A 20,394-nucleotide genomic window follows, 5' to 3' on the forward strand; every position below is an offset into this window, starting at 1 on the left:
TATATATATATATACACACAGAGGCAACTTTGCCTGTTTTGCATGTTATTTTGGCATTAATATGTGTCACATATCAGTTTGCTGTCACGACTTCTACCGAAGGTAACTCCTCTCCCTGTTTGGGCAGCGCTCGCGTCGCCGGTCTACTAGCCACCACCGATCCTTTTTTCCCTTTCTGTTTGTTTTGTCTTTGGTTATTTTTTTCACACCTGGTTTCATTTGCGTTAATTTCTGTGTGAATAAGGGTAACCTGTTGCCTGCCTAAATTTGTGCGGGATTAGTATTTTTATGTGATGTGCTCGGTTGGATTTACCTTTATTTGTTTTCACGGTTACGTAAGTGTATATTGTGTCGGAACTGTGTTTGTTCCTCCGTGCGTTTGCATCGGTTCTCTGTTACGAGGGCGTAGTCCTTTTCGACTGTGCCATTCCTGTGTTGGTGGACTGTCTTAATAAAACACGCTTCTCAGACATCCCTGCTCTCCTGCCCCTGAGTCCTACACCTATCACCTAGACGCACCTTATCACATTTGCAAACAATGTAAAAAATATATATATATCATAGAGTTAATAAAGCCGCATACAAACATGGTCTCTTTTATTTTCTTGAGTAAGGCAGTTCCAACATGCAGGTGTTTCAGCCTAGCTCAGTGCTTTCTGTGGTAGTGGGGCAAGCCAGCAGAATATACGAAGCGCCGTGGTTGGCCCCATGTTCTGTCACTCATGGGGACACTAGGTCATCACCAAGTCTAAGGGTAGTGCTAGAAAATTCTAGCCCCTTGTGTGCTGCCATAGAGTTACATTGGAAGTGCCCATCCAAGAAGGCTCAAGGTCATTGGCCACAGATAAAACCACATCAAATCACGTTATATCTATAGTAGCTTTGATTGGACTGATCATGTCAACATCATATTTTCAAAATCTTAGCTGGAAAATCCATTTTAATCCTTGTCATATGAAGAGAAATAATGAAGAGAAATTATAGATAAAACGTATGAGTGCTCTTCGGCCATTGGACATAAACATTACACAACAAGTTGGAAATCGCAAATTCAACAATGAGTGGTTTGGAAGGAATCAGTAACAGTGGCTAACTGCAAGCATTGCAAAGCAATCACTAGCCTACTATTCAGTGGAGTTACTGTGTGGTCCCAAATCTGGAAATAGGGGGATCTTTTCCAAATTTAAAATGATAAACTTTCAACATTGGCCATGCTGTCGATGAAGCATGATTTGTGCCGCACTCAAAACAACTGTTAACTGCGAAAACTTGACTTCAGTGAGTTCAAGACAACTGGGAAGTCGGGAATAAACGAGCTCCGACTGGGAAAATACGTTTTGAACGGTCATCCAACTCGGAATTGTAAATCCGGCCTCTTTCTAGAGCTGCAACCTGAAGATCAATGACGTCATCATGATTCGACCTTGTTTTTTTTTTAGAAGTTCCCAGTTGTCTTGAAAGGACCATAAATCCAGAGAATGCCAGACTTTGATGACAACATTTTCCCACAAAGGTCCACCGCTCCACCTTCCTGTTCAAGTGAGCAGAGCACAACAAGGTGAGTCCAAAAATGTATTGTATACTGCTGCATAAATTATGTAATATGCCAGGGAGATATGTATACTGTAGCTAAGAAAGTAATACTAAGTGTATGTTGTGTAGTAAGATGTTAGTAGTCCAAGTGCCTCACCCTAAAAATGTGGTCTATTTACCCCTCTTAATTTCGCCTACTGTTCTGACTTGGTGGTGCACATGTAGCCTATAACCCTCACTAACTTTTATAGCTGTATCACCGCCTGGCACAGCAACTGCACCGCCCGCAATCGCAAGGCTCTCCAGAGGTTGGTGCGGTCTACCCAACGCATTAACGAGGGCAAACTACCCGCCCTCAAAGACACCTACAGCACCCGATATCACATGAAGGCCAAAAGGATCATCAAGGACATCAACCACCCGAGCCACTGCCTGTTCACCTAGCTATCATCCAGAAGGTGAGGTCAGTACAGGTGCATCAAAGCTGGGACCAAGAGAAAAACAGCTTCTATCTCAAGGCCAGCTTCTATTCTAAACAGCCATCACTAGCACATTAGAGGCTGCTGCCTATAAGCATAGACTAGAAATCACTGGCCACTTTAATAATGTTTACATATCTGGCATTACTCATCTCATATGTACAGTGGGGAGAACAAGTATTTGATACACTGCCGATTTTGCAGGTTTTTCCTACTTACAAAGCATGTAGAGATCTGTAATTTTTTATCATAGGCACACTTCAACTGTGAGAGACGGAATCTAAAACAAAAATCCAGAAAATCACATTGTATGATTTTTAAGTAATTAATTTGCATTTTATTGCATTACATAAGTATTTGATACAGAAATTTCAGCCCACCATACTCACGTGTTTTCCTAATGTACTTTTCTTAGCGGATGTACAATCGTCGCAAATGTAATTATGGGGATTTTCAGTCCCCGGAGTGAACATAATTGTACACTCGCAAACCCGACTGAAAAAGAGGGCTGAGGGGCTTATGTTGCAAACTTCCCTTGCTTGGCTAATCATTTGGACCGCCCTCCTTGGGATGATGGTTTGTCTTTTAAGTGTTTGGACCGCAACCAGGGAGAAATATGTTTCAAGTGAACATAAAATTGTAAAACGGTGTGCCTGGGGCACATGTAGTACTGACAGTTGGTACCTGGAGAGGTTAGAGGGTGGTGTCTTTTTATATATATAAAAACAATAAACAAGGGACTGTGTGGATAGTGTGTGTCTTTTAAGTGTTTGGACTACATACCAGGGCTGGGGGGCTTACGTTGCAAACTTCCCTTGCTTGGCTAACCATTTGGACTGCCCTTCAAGATGGCGACGGGGATTCCCCAAGGGCATAAGGCGAGGGTAAGTGGGCGAGGGTGAGTGTTTTAAGTGTTTGGACCGCAAATGTAGGCCAAAGACGCAATGGAGATTCTTTGCGAAAAGTGTCCGAGGTCTGAGTGGCTGGTTTACGGTAAGCTCTGGTTGGTCAATCGCGGTTCGGGGGGGAGTTTAGAGCAGGTTCAATCGGATGGAAACCGTTCTCCTCCGCACACAACTGATGCTTTGTAGCGATGCATTCAAGGGCATGGTTTATATGACGCCTTGGTGGGTGTGTTCTTTGCTGACAATTAGTGTTTGGTTTCACATTATATTCGTTCAGTCAACATGCGTTCCTCCCACAACTGTGTATCCGGAGACCACCATTATTTTTTTGCGTAAATAGAGTGATATTTTAGTACCAGTGTGCAGCAACAAAATTGACCGCATAACATATTTGATTATTACGCCAAGTGCATGAACTAGGATGTCTGCAACGGACTGGTACGCGCACAAATCCCTCGGTGAAGGTCTGTACTGGATCCAGGAGAAGTTTTTTGAATCGTCAAACAGAGCAAATATTTGGCTCCTTCGAGGATCTCACCAAGATGTAGTGATAGACACAGGCTTGGGGTTGAGGAGTTTACCAGATTACATTAACACCAAAGGTCTGCTTGGAGACGACCCGCAGCGAAAGAACCCCATTTTGGCGATCGCCACCCACGCCCACTTCGACCACTCAGGTGGTCTGCATCAGTTCGAACAGGTGGGAGTCCACAGTGCAGAGGTCGATGCTCTGGCCAACGGAGACAACTTCGAGACCGTTACGTGGCTGTCTGACAGAGAGATAGTCCAGGCTCCCTGGCCAGGATGGAGGGCCAGAGAATACAGAGTCAAGGCTGTACAACCGACACACATACTACAAGAAGGTAATAACCAAACCATACAATCTAGTGGTTATGGTACACCAATGTGGTGGCATGATTGTTACCAGTAATCTGAAAGACCATTTGCTGTGTTCAGTCTCTAATGCATGATATGGATTTGAGAGAAGGATATGGTCAATATGAATGTAATTAAACAGTCCTTAAAGGATGTTTGCCCCTTGTTACAGAAAATCAACATTGCATTGGAATCCGCTTTCACATTAAGCTGCATCCCATAGCGAAATGTATACTGCAGAGTAGACTTGGCAGGGCACCAACACTGACCTCGCAAGTCACACACACACACACACACACACACACACACACACACTCGTGCAAAGGTGCGCATGCAAGCGCACACATGCAAGAACACACACACACACACACACACACACACACACACACACAGCCTCACATCAAGCATGATCCACCCCTATTTTATACACTTTTCTAACTGTATAGTCAATCTCATCATACTCTCTCAATAGAAGTCAGAGCTTCAAAAAGGCCTATTGTTGAGTCTCTGGCTGCACATTGTTAAGATGACGTTTCACTCCCTACATCAGTTTGACTCGGTTACATGAACTGTACAATGTTGTTGCTTACAATGGGTCCCATAGGAGGGATTATTTAAGGTCATGGCTTTAATGTGTGAATGACAGTGGCTCACAAATAGCATTAGTGGTTGTTATTCTGCAGTATGCCTGTATCTGCAGAGATGCTGTTTTCATACTCAGCCCATAACTTTGATGGATTTTATTTCAGCCAGGGAAGTACAGCAGCCTAGACCCAGCCATACTGAATAACTACAGAGCCTGACAGGGAGAACGTCCTCATTTTCATTCACATCCACAGAGATCAGACCACAAGTTATCTTCTTTTTATGACACACACACACACACACACACACACACACACACACACACACACACACACACACACACACACACACACACACACACACACACACACACACACACACACACACACACACACACACACACACACACACACACACACACACACACACACACACACACACACACACACACACACACACACACACACACACACACACACACTCTCACTCCTGATCCATATTCTTCATCATAGCAGGTCTTTTGTCCCTTCTTGTTTCATTTTCACTCATTGCTGCTCACTTGACAAAGTTGGAGCAAACTCTCCCCACCTAGCGTCCTATCCCTGTGTCATTTTTACACCAGTCAATACACTTCTGCTGTGTCAGTGCTGCAATGCAGTTGGAATATCTTATTGCTCAATGAGTCCATTTTCCACGTCTCTCTCTCCTTGCTCTCCCTCAGGTGATGTCATCAACCTGGGCGACAGGCAGCTGAAGGTGCTGCACATGCCCGGCCACTCCCGGGGCAGCATCTGCCTGCACGACGGGGACAACAAGATGCTGTTCAGCGGGGACGTGGTCTATGACGGAGCCATGATCGACTGGCTGCCCACCAGCCGTGTCAGCGACTACGTCAGTAGCTGTGAGCGCCTGGTGGGGCTGGTGGATAGTGAGCAGGTGGACCAGGTAATGCCTGGACACTATCACACGTTTGGTGCGAAACGTCTCCACCACATCGCCTCGGGGTACATCGACAGAGCCGGCACCTGCCCGGCACGCTTCTCCACGTTTGCCAGGAGGACCTTGGCCGGATTGGCGCTACGGGCGTCCAACACACATCGCATCTGCTAGCCACATGGCATCTGCTAGCCACATGGCATCTGCTAGCCACATGGCATCTGCTAGCCATATCGCATCTGCTAGCCACATGGCACCCCCAGTTTGAATCTTTTGCAGAGTTAGGCTGGGGGATGTGAGGAATATAATTCACCCCCTCAATTAACAGGATTTCCTTGTACTGTCTATTATAAACTGATGTGATCCAAAGTATGTTATTTTAAATGATTCATCAAAATGCCCCCATTGAATTACATCAGGCAATGATTGACAGACTATTGAGATTCCCATTATTACAGGATTCATTAAAGACTGGAAAATAAACCTGGTTTATTATGTAATATTAAGATAAATATTAAGTTGTGTGATCGTTGGAATGCTCTTTCCCATGAGGCAGCCTCTCATATGACAGTGTTTCTTAACCCCAGTACTTCGGGAGTCCCCACAACTACTCAAGCTCTTGATCATTAGTTGAGTAGCTGAATCAGGTGTGCTGTCGCTGGGCTAAAACATATTTAAGAAACCTTAGGGAGGCCCGCTTGGAGTAGAGATGAATAACATAGTTCCCTTAGGGGACACAATGTGACAGCACAACACCTACACAGAGACAGACAGGCAGACAGAGGGCATGACTCATCAGTATCTTTTATAACATTGTCCCCAGGCTAAGAGAGAGGGAGACAGCCAGCTGGTGAAAGAGACTCATATATTTTGTAACACTAGTCTCGGGCGGGCCAAGTTTTTTTCCGGGCCGCCTATGAATAAAATAAAAAAAATGGGGGGTGGATTTTTTTGTCAGTGTTATCTAATATTTATTAATTCCATTATTTTACTTCTAGATGTGTGTATTGTTGTGAATTGTTTTTATATACTACTGCACTGTTGGAGCTAGGAACACAAGCATTTCAATACACCCGCAATAACATCTGCTAAATATGTGTATGTGACCAATAACATCTGCTAAATATGTGTATGTGACCAATACAACTTCATTTAATTGAATTGACTTAAACTAGATATAAAGTATGTAGAAAAGATAATGGGCCTATATATTTGTAAACAGGATTATATTTGAGAACTAACAATCACTGAAATAAAAGCTAGACAGTCAGGGAGAATAAATGAATGAATGGATTTGGTTTGAGTCACTCAGATAGCATAAACCATGGCAAAATGTGTAGAATTGTAGGACATTTTCTTAGAAAAAAAAGTCAGCCTCATTGCAAAATGTGTAGAATTGCAGCAACTTTGCTTTAGAACAGCTACATTTAGTCACTGGGGCCAACAGGAAGGCCTCAAAGTATTTGTTAGTTCTCAAAGATAATAAAGTTCCTGTAATTCTACACATTTTGCAATGAGGCTGACTTTTTTCTTTTAAGAAAATGTCCTACAATTCTACACATTTTGCCATGGTTTATACCATCTGAGTGACTCAAACAACAAAATCCATAAAAACATTTTTTTTTTATTATTCTCCCTGACTATCTAGCTTTTATTTCAGTGATTAAGTCAACAGCTGCACCATTGGCCATGCCCTCCACCTAAACCCCATTTGAATCCAGAAAAAGTCCGCTCTGTATAATCCATCACACTCGCAATAGAATAAAAGTGTTAGCACATTCTTGAAATGAGACAATCCAGTTACTGTGTGGTTTTCCTTTTACTTTCAACACTGTGAAAATGGCATTTTCAACATGCACAAATTCCTATTGAAAGATTCATGTGACAGTTTGGCTGCTTCCCAATTGTGTACCCTTTTCCCCAAAGTGTGCACTTTTACACTCCACATCATAGATTTAACAATGGTGGAAAGTCTGTCTAGCAAAGGATTTTACCAATCCACAATTCTTTTAAATCCATGACTGTTAATGTGTGGAAGTGCACACTGGGAGACGGGTGGAGAATCGCGACGCAGCCTTGGATTCCGTGTGCAGAGAATGATTGTGATATCTAGGTCAATGGGCTCTTGGAGCACATTCAGACTTCAACTCTAAATGGGTGAAATATTAATTCAGTCTCTAAACTGTATAAAAACAAAATACTTTGGTATGCACTCGTTTTATTATTTATTTTGAATAAAGTGTGTGGGCATGCTCTGTAAATAGAATGGGTCTGTTGACATAGGTTTTTTGGTCAACTGACACAGAGTTAGTCAACATTGACAAATAGCACATGGTGTTTGATCTAGAGTTAGTGGATGGCTTTAATCCTCATGTCATACTGACGTGACATTTCTACTGGGATTATACGATGTATATCATTTCCACTAAAAAGGAGAGATATGACAGAATAAATAATCCCAGGCTGTTTCTGAATGGATACATCATTTATTATTGTTATGTTAATACAGTATTTAAAACATGACTGACAGTTCTTATTCCTTCCTCCCCTAGGATGACGTGCATGCAGACAGTCTGCTAACATAAGACACTCTTGCAAGGTTAACATTACAATGTTATCTATTAGACACAGTTATAGATATGCAATCTGTTAAAAATAAATCAATATAGCTGTATTTATAACAAAATCAATCATGTATAATGTATAAGAAAAAGAGTTTTGTTAAGTTATTACAAAACAACTTTACAGTAACAAATGCCACTTTGAAGCATGTGCAGTTGTTTTGCTCTGAGTGAGCCAGCTGCGAGCCCTTGGGACACAGTAGCATGTTAGAAAGTCCATTAGAAGCACAGGGATTGTTAGGCTTTACTGCACAGACCAGAGACACACCTACCCCTGCCCACCTCATCACTTAACCAATACAATCAGCTGCTTGGCATTAGGTGAAAGACTACATTATTTCAAGACAAAAAAACACAACACAATATTTTCTAGAGATCAATATGTCCTGCATTGCATACTTGATCGATTACAATGTTTCATATGGTATTGCAGCAGAATTCTGAGACCGGTTTGCCGGGCATAACATTATGACTGTAGTACCACAAACTAAGAGGTCAGAGTTGTGGGATTCCAAAACTCTTCACCCATGTATGCACATTCCCAGGTTCTACGCTCTTCAAAGTCAGTTCATTTGCACACGGTACTTGAATGAGGCAGTGTAACACAGGAGTTAATATGGCTTCTCGTGATTATGTAGTACATTACCTTTGGCTTCCTTCAATTCATTATAATTACTCCAAACATTGGTACAAATAATTGCAGTCAGTTTCTTAACGGAATGTCCTGGTGAACTCAAATATTGGTTGATGTGTATTAGGCCTACAATGTGTTCATGAATGTAGGGGAAGTTCTGGAAACCCAGCAGAGGAAGTGACCCGGATGTTATCACAGTAGTAGTAGTAGTAACGAGTAGCACAGTAAATTAATGGGAGCACAGTTGCATTAAGTTGAGTTTTCAAAATTCATTCACTTTCTGAGCAGTTTAAAGATCTGAAACAACACATTCCTTGACTTCGAGCACAATCATGCAATAAGCAAATCAGTGTATTAGTAGTTTCAGAGGACTTTTTCTGGCAGGATTTAATTGCCATTACCGACGACAATGGGTCTAGCCATTTGAATAGATCACAAGTTACACCAACAACCCTATGACCACACTCAGATACTAAACATTCCCATACACTGACAATTCTCCTGTCATTAGAGTGAAGTCATTCCAGTTAACACCAAGGCCCTTTCATCAGAGAGGAAGTGGGGGCTTCCTTCCTGTCAGTTCTTACCAGGGCCTTGGGTGATTTGGGGGTCTGAGCTGGGTTATACCTGGCTCTGGAGCCAATTCCGGGGATCCAGTTTAGCCCTCAAGTTCCTGAGGCTCTGACGGGCCGAAGAGGGGTGTGAGAAAGGGGTGCCGTCTGACAACTCAGGGCTGTGACTGCCCTCGCTGGAGCTGTTACTGGAGGTAGAGTTGGAGCAGGACAGGGTGGCCTGGGGGACGCGTTGGGCTGGGATGGGGGCAAGGGAGGAGGAGGAGGGGGGCTGACAGGAGCACTGTAACACCCCTCCACACCCCCTGCCCCTGAGGGTGCTGAGTTTGGCGTCCAGGGAGAGGGTGCGGGGGCGGAAGTGTGAGGAGGGGGAGGAGAGGGAGAGGGGCTCTGCCCAGCCACTGTGGCGGGAGCAAGGGCTGGTGCTGCAGGGGCTGTCGCTGTCCGAGGTCAGGCTGGCTTCTGAGGAGAGCAGGCCGGGCTGGGGGCAGCGCAGGGGGCTGTGGGGGAGGCGGTTGTGGGTGCGGGGGCAACCAGGAGAGTCCTCGAACAGGGACATCCAGGGAGGAGAGGTCCCCAGCTGGCTCCTCAGCTCCAGCTCCTGCATCCGCCTCGCCAGGATGTCCGTCACCGTGCTGATGTCATCAGAGGTGTCAATAACTAGGAGGAACAGAGGAAAGTCATTACTGTGGCCGAACAGACCGTCCTAATAACGTTGAGACAGTCGAATACAGTTCAGAGAGGGTAGACCTAGACTTGGTGATGCTAGTTGAAGGGGGGGGGTGGGGTCAGGTTCAATACTGCAGTGTGTGAGTGGACCCCACTGGTACTTCACCTGTCGTTGTAATAGGAGGAGAGCAGAGCACGAATCTCAGCAGACACAGCATTATCCTGCAGCAAGATACCCTCACAGGACGGGATGGTGAGGGGGGCTAGGGTCCGGGGGGGGGGGGGGGCAGGTTTTTATGTGCATTGACGGGCAGGGTGAAATAAAGTTGTGATACATGATTTGGGGAATAAATTGATGTGCATAACACGGTAAAAAGGAGTTAATTTAGAATGTATGAATATTAGAATTCCATTGGAGTGTAAAATTAACAATGATGGGAATAGAATGATAATGGTAGAAAAAAAGGGGGGGGGAAATGTAATTTGAGGACAGGAACAAGGGAGAGTGGCAGGGAAGGTGATAGCCAAAAAGGAAGGATTGAGAGACACACAATGAGAGAGAGAGAGATAAAGGAAGAGGGAGAGAGAGAGTCAGCACGTCAGAGAAAAGAACACTTCCATCCATTATGCATAGAGGTTGGTGTGCTAGTGCGGTAATAGGCAGCTCAGAGTAGAGTCCGATGGAGAGCTCATGCATATGTACCACCACTGTTAGAACAGTCAGAAACATGCATGCGGTTAAGGGGACGATCATCCTCTGGAAATATACTGAACAAAATTTAAAGTGTTGGTCCCATGTTTCATGAGCTGAAATAAAAATCCCAGAAATGTTCCACACGCACAAAAAGCGTATTTCTCTAAGATTTTGCCCACACGTTTGTTTACATCCCTGTTAGGGAGCATTTCTCTTTTGCCAAGATAATCCATCCACCTGACAGGTGTGGCATATCAAGAAGCTGATTAAACAGCATGATCATTACACAGATATGTGGAGTTTTGTCCACAACACAATGACACAGATGTCTCAAGTTTTGATGGAGTGTGCAATTGGCATGCTGACTGCAGGAATGTCCACCAGAGCTGTTGACAGATAATTTAATGTTCATTTCTCTACCATAAGCCGCCTCCAAGGTTGTTTTAGAGAATTTGGCAGTACGTCCAACTGGTCTCACAACCGCAGACCACGTCCGCCCAGGACCTCCCCATCCGGCTTCTTTACCTGTGGGATCATCTGAGACCAGCCACCCCGACAGCTGATGAAATTGAGGAGTATTTCTGTCTGTAATAAAGCCATTCTTTTTGGGATTTTTTATTTATTGGCTGGGCTTGACTCCCCAAGTGTAGGCCTACCCATGGCTGCGCCCTTCCCAGTCATGTGAAATCTATAGATTAGTGCCTATTTTATTTATTTCTATTGACTGATGTCCTTATATAAACTGTAACTGAGTAAAATCATTGAAATTGTTGCAATTTGCATTTATATATTTTTGTTCAGTTTCATTTATTTGTTTTTGTAAACCTATGAACCTATTATTAAGCTATAGGTTTTGTAACCCTAAACGTATAACTAACAAATTACTCTATGTTCTAACTAACAAATTACTATATGTTCTAGATTTATTACAAATAAATAAAAGCAGAAAGAAACTCAAATCTAAGTGTCCACAACATATTACTGAATCATATAAAAAGTATTTTTGGGCAATTTGTGTCGCTGTCTTACCCATTTCATGGTAAAGAGAACCCTGTTTCGATGTGACCAGGGTTGGTTTCCGGGGCGATGGCAGCTCAATCTTCATTAGGTCATCACAGCACTGCTTCCATTGGCCTGCATGGAAGAAGGAAACTGTCAGTCATCTTCCAACATCCAATCAACCTGAGAAAACCACTAACGACACATCAGGAGTCAATGAGCACATGAACAAGAGCATATCAGGACCTATAGTGTAGGGTGTGTATGTCTACTCTAGGGCCAGGAGTTTTTCCCTGAGCTCACCAATGAAGAACTCAGGCCCCTAATCATGTGATCAGCCTACTTACTCATGTCATAGAACTGTTGCCAGAAGGCCTCCATCCAGCGATGTGTGTCTTCACGACTGTCTGCTGAGAGTGTGTGTGTCACCTCCTCTCCTCCATAATGGTTACTGATACAGATGCTCTGAGCCTTATTGTGGAGGTCCTTCTCCGACGCCCGTATTCTCGTCTTCTAACACACCGGATACACACACACAATCAGCTAATAATGTTGCATTTGACCAAATGATTCAATAACCTCCCCAAAAAGATGAATTTAAGCATCAAAGCATTAATTTTCTCGTCACCTCACAGTGCGTGAATGCACTTACTGACACGCAGAGCGGTGAGTGACATATATGCCAAGTCCACTCAAGTAACCTCAAGCATGAATCTGTCCCAATTATCAGCTATCCAGGCGTGATTGGGAGTCCCATAAGGCGGTGCACAATTGGCCCAGCGTGGTCCAGGTTTGACCGGTGTAGGCCGTCATTGTAAATAAGAATTTGTTCTTAACGGACTTGAACAGTTAAATATAAGTTAAATACGTCCCAGTTGTCTCTCATTCCTCCCAACGTGTGCACATGTTCACTTCCCTTCACTAATTTGAAAGGAAAGGACTGGTATAATGGGTGGAAACTTCCTGTAGCCCATGCCTCCACCAATCCAATGCTTTGGGAAGTAGTAAATGAGTGTACATTTCAGGAGAAAGGAGATATTATTGTGACGCCCTGAAGACAGTACTCCAAATGTATTTCCCCATCCCAACCAGTAGGTGGAAGCAGTGCCCTGTTCCGCCTCACTGGGTTCAGCTTGATCCTCCTGAGAGCAGAGCAGTCAGAGCTACTGATTCATGCATGATTCTACAAAACTGTCTCTGTCTGAAGCTGAATGAAGACTTTTTGCTGTGGGGTCAGGGGCCACCAGCTAGCATGCTTTATTGTTTCATCCACTGACCTTATTGATGGAAATGGTAAAAGCTGGCTCTATGTTAGCCTCTACATCCTCTTGCCGGTGATAACAGAAAAGGTTTGTCCCTTTAAGGACGCCGTAGACGTTTGTCCAACTCTGAGGGTCACCTCCAAACTGCTGTGAGAGACAGATGCGCTAATTAGAGAGAGAGAGAGACATGCCTTGCTATCCTCCCGAACACACACAGACACCCTCACCTTGACCTTCAAGCAGCCGCTCATCATCTGTTGGGTCATACAGTGAGGCTGGGCAGCCAGGCGACAACACACACTGCCGTAGAGAGGCACCCAGTGTGAACACTCCTCTAGAGGGAAAGACAGAGAGGGGGATAGAGAGAGCAAGGAATGAAACAAAACACACACACACACACACACTAGCAGGGAATAAAAGTCTCACAGCTGCAAGGTGAGCCCCTTAACAACATCAAACTATATTACAGCTGTAATAATGAATTAAGCTGTAGCACATGTCAGGGTGTCTACTCCCCTGTACACCTCATCATTGGAGTTTTACACAGCACTCCAATTTATTACTATGACCTTGACAATGACTGTCAGTCAGCTAACACCGTGGCTGGGAGAGGGAGGGGGACTGGGATAAAATGGAGAGAGAAAGAGATGCGAAAGAGGATATCTAGTCGGTTGCACAACAATGCATTCAACCAAAATGTTGTCTTCCGCATTTAACCCAATCCCTCTGAATCAGAGGTGTGGGGAGCTGAGAGAGCGAGAGGTACTGAAACAGAGGGAGGGAGAGAAAGAGAAGTCTGACCCATATTTACTGTACATGGATAAACCACATCCCTTCTGTGACCTACCGTTGCCCGAGATGCTGAGGTCATGTGTGCGGAAGCTGTCCTGGACGTGTGACAGTGACAGGGTGGTGTGGGCCAGGAGATGGTACTTCGGTCCCCTGTGAACAGAACACATGGCAGAGGCACTGGTGAGCTGTGTGACTGTGGTACTAAATACACACGTCGGTGTCTACGTCAGTGACTTTGTGTGGGTGTTTCGCTGCAGGACTGTATACGTGTGTCTGGATGAATGACTGTACACTACATGCCTAGAAATACGTCTCAGGATGTGTGAATATCACTACAGAAGTAGCGTGTGTACACAACATAAACACTCACACCACTGTGGGCAGAGGCAGCAGCAGTGTGGCTCCTCCTCCGTTGCTGATGGGGCTGCAGGCTCCAGGGTCCATGGCGACGCGGAGCTTCTTCCCTGCCGAACGGCCCAGAGAGCTGCTCAGTTTGCTGGCTAGTTTCCGAGGCGTGTTCCCTGTCGAGTAGTCCTCCTCTGAACAGCAGCTGTACAGCTCCACGCGCAGCTCAAATCCCGGGCTGGCCTCGCTGCTTGACACGGCAAACACATATGGAGAGATACACAGTTATACGTGCATAGAAATGCATGCACACACATGCACACAGCAAAAACAAATATATGCAAACACACACAGTCACACACCGAAAACACATACTTATACATACACAGAATGTACACTGAGTGTACAAACATTAAGAACACCTTCCTAATATTCAGTTGCAGACACCTTTACCCTCAGAACAGACTCAATTTGTCAGGTCATAGAGGCTACAAGCTGTCGAAAGCGTTCCACAGGGATGCTGGCGCATGTTGACTCCAATGCTTCCGACAGTTGTGTCAAGTTGGCTGGATGTCCTTTGGGTGGTGGACCATTCTTGATACACATGGGAAACTGTTGAGCATGAAAACCCCAGCAACATTGCAGTTCATAACCCAAACCAATGTGCCTGGCACCTACTACCATACTCAAATATTTTGTCTTGCCCATTCACCCTCAATTGGTGAATGACACATGTACACAATCCATGTCTCAATTGTCTCAAGGCTTAAAAATCCTCCTTTAACCTGTCTCCTCCCCTTCATCTTTAACCTGTCTCCTCCCCTTCATCTTTAACCTGTCTCCTCCCCTTCATCTTTAACCTGTCTCCTCCCCTTCATCTTTAACCTGTCTCCTCCCCTTCATCTTTAACCTGTCTCCTCCCCTTCATCTGTAACCTGTCTCCTCCCGTTCATCTTTAACCTGTCTCCTCCCCTTCATCTTTAACCTGTCTCCTCCCCTTCATCTACACTGATTGAAGTGGATTTAACAAGGGACATCAATAAAGGATCACAGCTTTCACTTGGATTCACCTGTACAGTCTATGTCATGGAAAGAGCAGGTGTTCGTAATGGTTTGTACAGTCAGTGTACAGTACCAGTCAAAAGTTTGGACACTTACTCATTCAAGGGTTTTTCTTTATTTTTACTATTTCCAAAATGGTAGGATAATAGTGAAGACACCAAAATGATGAAATAACACATACGGAATAATTTAGTATTCATCAAAGTGTTAAATCAAAATACATTTTATATTTGAGATTCTTCAAAGTAACCACCCTTTGCCTTGATGACAGCTTTGCAAACTCTTGGCATTCTCTCAACCAGCTTCATGAGGTAGTCACCTGGAAAGCATTTCAATTAACAGGTGTTCCGTGTTAAAAGTTAATTTGTGGAATGTCTTTCTTTCTTAATGTGTTTGAGCCAATCAGTTGTGTTGTGACAAGGTGGTGGTATACAGAAGATGGCCCTATTTGGTAAAAGACCAAGTCCATATTACGGCAAGAACAGATTAAATAAGCAAAGAGAAACGCGAGTCCATCATTACTTTAAGACATGAAGTCAGTCAATGTGGAAAATGTCAAGAACTTTTAACATTTCTTCAACTGAAGTCGGAAAAACCATCAAGCGCTATGATGAAACTGGCTCTCATGAGGACCGCCACAGGAAAGGAAGACCCAGAGTCACCTCTGATGCAGAGGATACGTTCATAGAGTTACCAGCCTCAGAAATTGCAGCCCAAATAAATGCGTCACAAAGTTCAAGTAACAGACACATCTCAACATCAACTGTTCAGAGGAGACTGTGTGAATCAGGCCTTCATGGTCGAATTGCTGCAAAGAAACCACTACTAAAGGACACCAATAAGAACAAGACACTTGCTTGGGCCAAGAAACACGAGCAATGGACATTAGACTGGTTGAAGTCTGTCCTTTGGTCTGATGAGTCCAAATTTCAGATTTTTGGTTCCAACCGCCATGTCTTTGTGAGATGCAGAGTAGGTGAACGGATGATCTCCGCATGTGTGGTTCCCACCGTGAAGCATGGAGGAAGAGGTGTGATGGTACATTGCTGGGGACACTGTCAGTGATTTGTTTAGAATTCAAGGCACACTTAACCAGCATGGCTACCACAGCATTCTGCAGCGATATGCCATCCCATCTGGTTTGCGCTTAGTGGGACTATCATTTATTTTTCAACAGGACAATGACCCAACACACCTCCAGGCTGTGTAAGGGCTATTTGACCAAGAAGGAGAGTGATGGAGTGCTGCATCAGATGACCTGGCCTCCACAATCACCCGACAGAAACCCAATTGAGATGGTTTTGGAAGATTTGGGCCGCAGAGTGAAAGAAAAGCAGTCAACAAGTGCTCAGCATATATGGGAACTCCTTCAAGACGGTTGGAAAAGCATTCCAGGTGAAGCTGGCTGAGAGTGTGCAAAGCTGTCTTCAAGGAAAAGGGTGGCTACTTTGAAGAATCTCAAATATAAAATATATTTTGATTTGTTGAACACTTTTTTGGTTACTACATGATTCCATATGTGTAATTTCATATTTTATGTCTTCACTAATATTCTACAATGTAGAAAAGAGTAAAAATAAAGAAAAACCCTTGAATCAGTAGATGTGTCCAAACTTTTGACTATTTACAGTGCCTTGCGAAAGTATTCGGCCCCCTTGAACTTTGCGAACTTTCGCCACATTTCAGGCTTCAAACATAAAGATATAAAACTGTATTTTTTTGTGAAGAATCAACAACAAGTGGGACACAATAATGAAGTGGAACGACATTTATTGGATATTTCAAACTTTTTTAACAAATCAAAAACTGAAAAATTGGGCGTGCAAAATTATTCAGCCCCTTTACTTTCAGTGCAGCAAACTCTCTCCAGAAGTTCAGTGAGGATCTCTGAATGATCCAATGTTGACCTAAATGACTAATGATGATAAATACAATCCACCTGTGTGTAATCAAGTCTCCGTATAAATGCACCTGCACTGTGATAGTCTCAGAGGTCCGTTAAAAGCGCAGAGAGCATCATGAAGAACAAGGAACACACCAGGCAGGTCCGAGATACTGTTGTGAAGAAGTTTAAAGCCGGATTTGGATACAAAAAGATTTCCCAAGCTTTAAACATCCCAAGGAGCACTGTGCAAGCGATAATATTGAAATGGAAGGAGTATCAGACCACTGCAAATCTACCAAGACCTGGCCGTCCCTCTAAACTTTCAGCTCATACAAGGAGAAGACTGATCAGAGATGCAGCCAAGAGGCCCATGATCACTCTGGATGAACTGCAGAGATCTACAGCTGAGGTGGGAGACTCTGTCCATAGGACAACAATCAGTCGTATATTGCACAAATCTGGCCTTTATGGAAGAGTGGCAAGAAGAAAGCCATTTCTTAAAGATATCCATAAAAGGTGTTGTTTAAAGTTTGCCACAAGCCACCTGGGAGACACACCAAACATGTGGAAGAAGGTGCTCTGGTCAGATGAAACCAAAATTGAACTTTTTGGCAACAATGCAAAACGTTATGTTTGGTGTAAAAGCAACACAGCTGAACACACCATCCCTACTGTCAAACATGGTGGTGGCAGCATCATGGTTTGGGCCTGCTTTTCTTCAGCAGGGACAGGGAAGATGGTTAAAATTGATGGGAAGATGGATGAGGACCAAATACAGGACCATTCTGGAAGAAAACCTGATGGAGTCTGCAAAAGACCTGAGACTGGGACAGAGATTTGTCTTCCAACAAGACAATGATCCAAAACATAAAGCAAAATCTACAATGGAATGGTTCAAAAATAAACATATCCAGGTGTTAGAATGGCCAAGTCAAAGTCCAGACCTGAATCCAAACGATAATCTGTGGAAAGAACTGAAAACTGCTGTTCACAAATGCTCTCCATCCAACCTCACTGAGCTCGAGCTGTTTTGCAAGGAGGAATGGGAAAACATTTCAGTCTCTCGATGTGCAAAACTGATAGAGACATACCCCAAGCGACTTACAGCTGTAATCGCAGCAAAAGGTGGCGCTACAAAGTATTAACTTAAGGGGGCTGAATAATTTTGCACGCCCAATTTTTCAGTTTTTGATTTGTTAAAAAAGTTTGAAATATCCAATAAATGTCGTTCCTCCTCATGATTGTGTCCCACTTGTTGTTGATTCTTCACAAAAAAATACAGTTTTATATCTTTATGTTTGAAGCCTGAAATGTGGCAAAAGGTCGCAAAGTTCAAGGGGGCCGAATACTTTCGCAAGGCACTGTATGTATCAGATACTGACACAGGATTTCAAAAATATATCCATTATCTTATCTATCTTTATCATACAATCATGACATTAAATAAACATGCCCTTATACAGACCAAACAACACTCTCTATATGAAAGATAAGACAGCAAGGCTGTGTTTACAAAGGCAGCCCAATTCTGATATACACTGCTCAAGAAAATAAAGGGAACACTTAAACAACACAATGTAACTCCAAGTCAATCACACTTCTGTGAAATCAAACTGTCCACTTAGGAAGCAACACTGATTGACAATAAATTTCACATGCTGTTGTGCAAATGGAATAGACAACAGGTGGAAATTATAGGCAATTAGCAAGACACCCCCAATAAAGGATTGGTTCTGCAGGTGGGGACCACAGACCACTTCTCAGTTCCTATGCTTCCTGGCTGATGTTTTGGTCACTTTTGAATGCTGGCGGTGCTTTCACTCTAGTGGTGGCATGAGATGGAGTCTACAACCCACACAAGTGGCTCAGGTAGTGCAGCTCATCCAGGATGGCACATCAATGCGAGCTGTGGCAAGGTGGTTTGCTGTGTCTGTCAGCATGGTGTCCAGAGCATGGAGGCGCTACCAGGAGACAGGCCAGTACATCAGGAGACGTGGAGGAGGCCGTAGGAGGGCAACAACCCAGCAGCAGGACTGCTACCTCCGCCTTTGTGCAAGGAGGAGCACTGCCAGAGCCCTGCAAAATGACCTCCAGCAGGCCACAAATGTGCATGTGTCTGCTCAAACGGTCAGAAACAGACTCCATGAGGGTGGAATGAGGGCCCGACGTCCACAGGTGGGGGTTGTGCTTACAGCCCAACACCGTGCAGGACGTTTGGCATTTGCCAGAGAACACCAAGATTGGCAAATTCGCCACTGGCGCCCTGTGCTCTTCACAGATGAAAGCAGGTTCACACTGAGCACGTGACAGACGTGACAGAGTCTGGAGACGCCGTGGAGAACGTTCTGCTGCCTGCAACATCCTCCAGCATGACCGGTTTGGCGGTGGGTCAGTCATGGTGTGGCATTTCTTTGGGGGGCCGCACAGCCCTCCATGTGCTCGCCAGAGGTAGCCTGACTGCCATTAGGTACCGAGATGAGATCCTCAGACCCCTTGTGAGACCATATGCTGGTGCGGTTGGCCCTGGGTTCCTCCTAATGCAAGACAATGCTAGACCTCATGTGGCTGGAGTGTGTCAGCAGTTCCTGCAAGAGGAAGGCATTGATGCTATGGACTGGCCCGCCCGTTCCCCAGACCTGAATCCAATTGAGCACATCTGGGACATCATGTCTCGCTCCATCCACCAACGCCACGTTGCACCACAGACTGTCCAGGAGTTGGCGGATGCTTTAGTCCAGGTCTGGGAGGAGATCCCTCAGGAGACCATCCGCCACCTCATCAGGAGCATGCCCAGGCGTTGTAGGGAGGTCATACAGGCACGTGGAGGCCACACACACTACTGAGCCTCATTTTGACTTGTTTAAGGACATTACATCAAAGTTGGATCAGCCTGTAGTCTGGTTTTCCTCTTTAATTTTGAGTGTGACTCCAAATCCAGACCTCCATAGGTTGATCAATTTGATTTCCATTGATCATTTTTGTGTGATTTTGTTGTCAGCACATTCAACTATGTAAAGAAAAAAGTATTTAATAACAATATTTCATTCATTCAGATCTAGGATGTGTTATTTTAGTTTTCCCTTTATTTTTTTGAGCAGTGTATTTCCACTAATTGGTCTTTTGACCAATCAGATTAGGTATTTTGCCAATAATGGTGTAAACACAGCTTTAGATACAACATAACACAAATATGACTTACAACACTATGGTGTTGTCAAAGCAGATGTCGGTGAGTGTCCGGTCCACTATCACCATGTCTGTGTCGTGGATCTCCGCCCCCACCTGGAGCAGACAGAACACTGCACACCGATGCAGCTCTGAGAGAGATAGAGAGAGACAGAGAGAGAGAGATAAAGACAGACAGACAGACAGACAGACAGACAGACAGACAGACAGACAGACAGAGAGAGAGAGATAAAGACAGACAGACAGACAGACAGACAGACAGACAGACAGACAGAGAGAGATAAAGACAGACAGACAGACAGACAGACAGACAGGCAGACAGACAGACAGACAGACAGACAGACAGACAGACAGACAGA

The 20,394-nt window shown here is 44.3% G+C and overlaps 2 protein-coding genes across 13 annotated transcripts in view; one reads left to right on the forward strand and one right to left on the reverse strand.

Moving 5' to 3' along the window:
• The first annotated feature begins 3,338 nt into the window (after nt 1–3,338).
• LOC139411914 (acyl-coenzyme A thioesterase MBLAC2-like) lies at nt 3,339–5,488 on the forward strand. Its single transcript, XM_071158669.1, has 2 exons — nt 3,339–3,780; nt 5,100–5,488. The coding sequence occupies exons 1-2, from the start codon at nt 3,339–3,341 to the stop codon at nt 5,486–5,488; spliced, it is 831 nt and encodes a 276-aa protein (XP_071014770.1).
• A 1,626-nt stretch (nt 5,489–7,114) lies between these two features.
• LOC139410635 (rhotekin a) overlaps nt 7,115–20,394 on the reverse strand; it is a 106,510-nt gene continuing 93,230 nt past the window's right edge. For 4 of the 12 annotated variants that reach the window (XM_071155981.1, XM_071155979.1, XM_071155980.1 and 1 more), the window contains 8 exons: nt 20,049–20,166; nt 13,928–14,152; nt 13,613–13,707; nt 12,993–13,099; nt 12,781–12,912; nt 11,851–12,016; nt 11,534–11,638; nt 7,781–9,801 (listed from right to left, as the gene is read on the reverse strand). In XM_071155981.1, coding sequence (XP_071012082.1) covers nt 9,191–9,801; nt 11,534–11,638; nt 11,851–12,016; nt 12,781–12,912; nt 12,993–13,099; nt 13,613–13,707; nt 13,928–14,152; nt 20,049–20,166 — 1,559 coding nt within the window. In that variant the 3' untranslated portion in view covers nt 7,781–9,190. Of the gene's footprint in view, nt 9,802–9,972; nt 10,074–11,533; nt 11,639–11,850; nt 12,017–12,780; nt 12,913–12,992; nt 13,100–13,612; nt 13,708–13,927; nt 14,153–20,048; nt 20,167–20,394 lie in introns of those variants that run through there. The other 8 variants (XM_071155982.1, XM_071155984.1, XM_071155983.1 and 5 more) reach the window with 6 other exon arrangements.

This window comes from Oncorhynchus clarkii, chromosome 6 (genome assembly GCF_045791955.1).
Source record: "Oncorhynchus clarkii lewisi isolate Uvic-CL-2024 chromosome 6, UVic_Ocla_1.0, whole genome shotgun sequence".
NCBI classification, from domain to species: domain Eukaryota; kingdom Metazoa; phylum Chordata; class Actinopteri; order Salmoniformes; family Salmonidae; genus Oncorhynchus; species Oncorhynchus clarkii.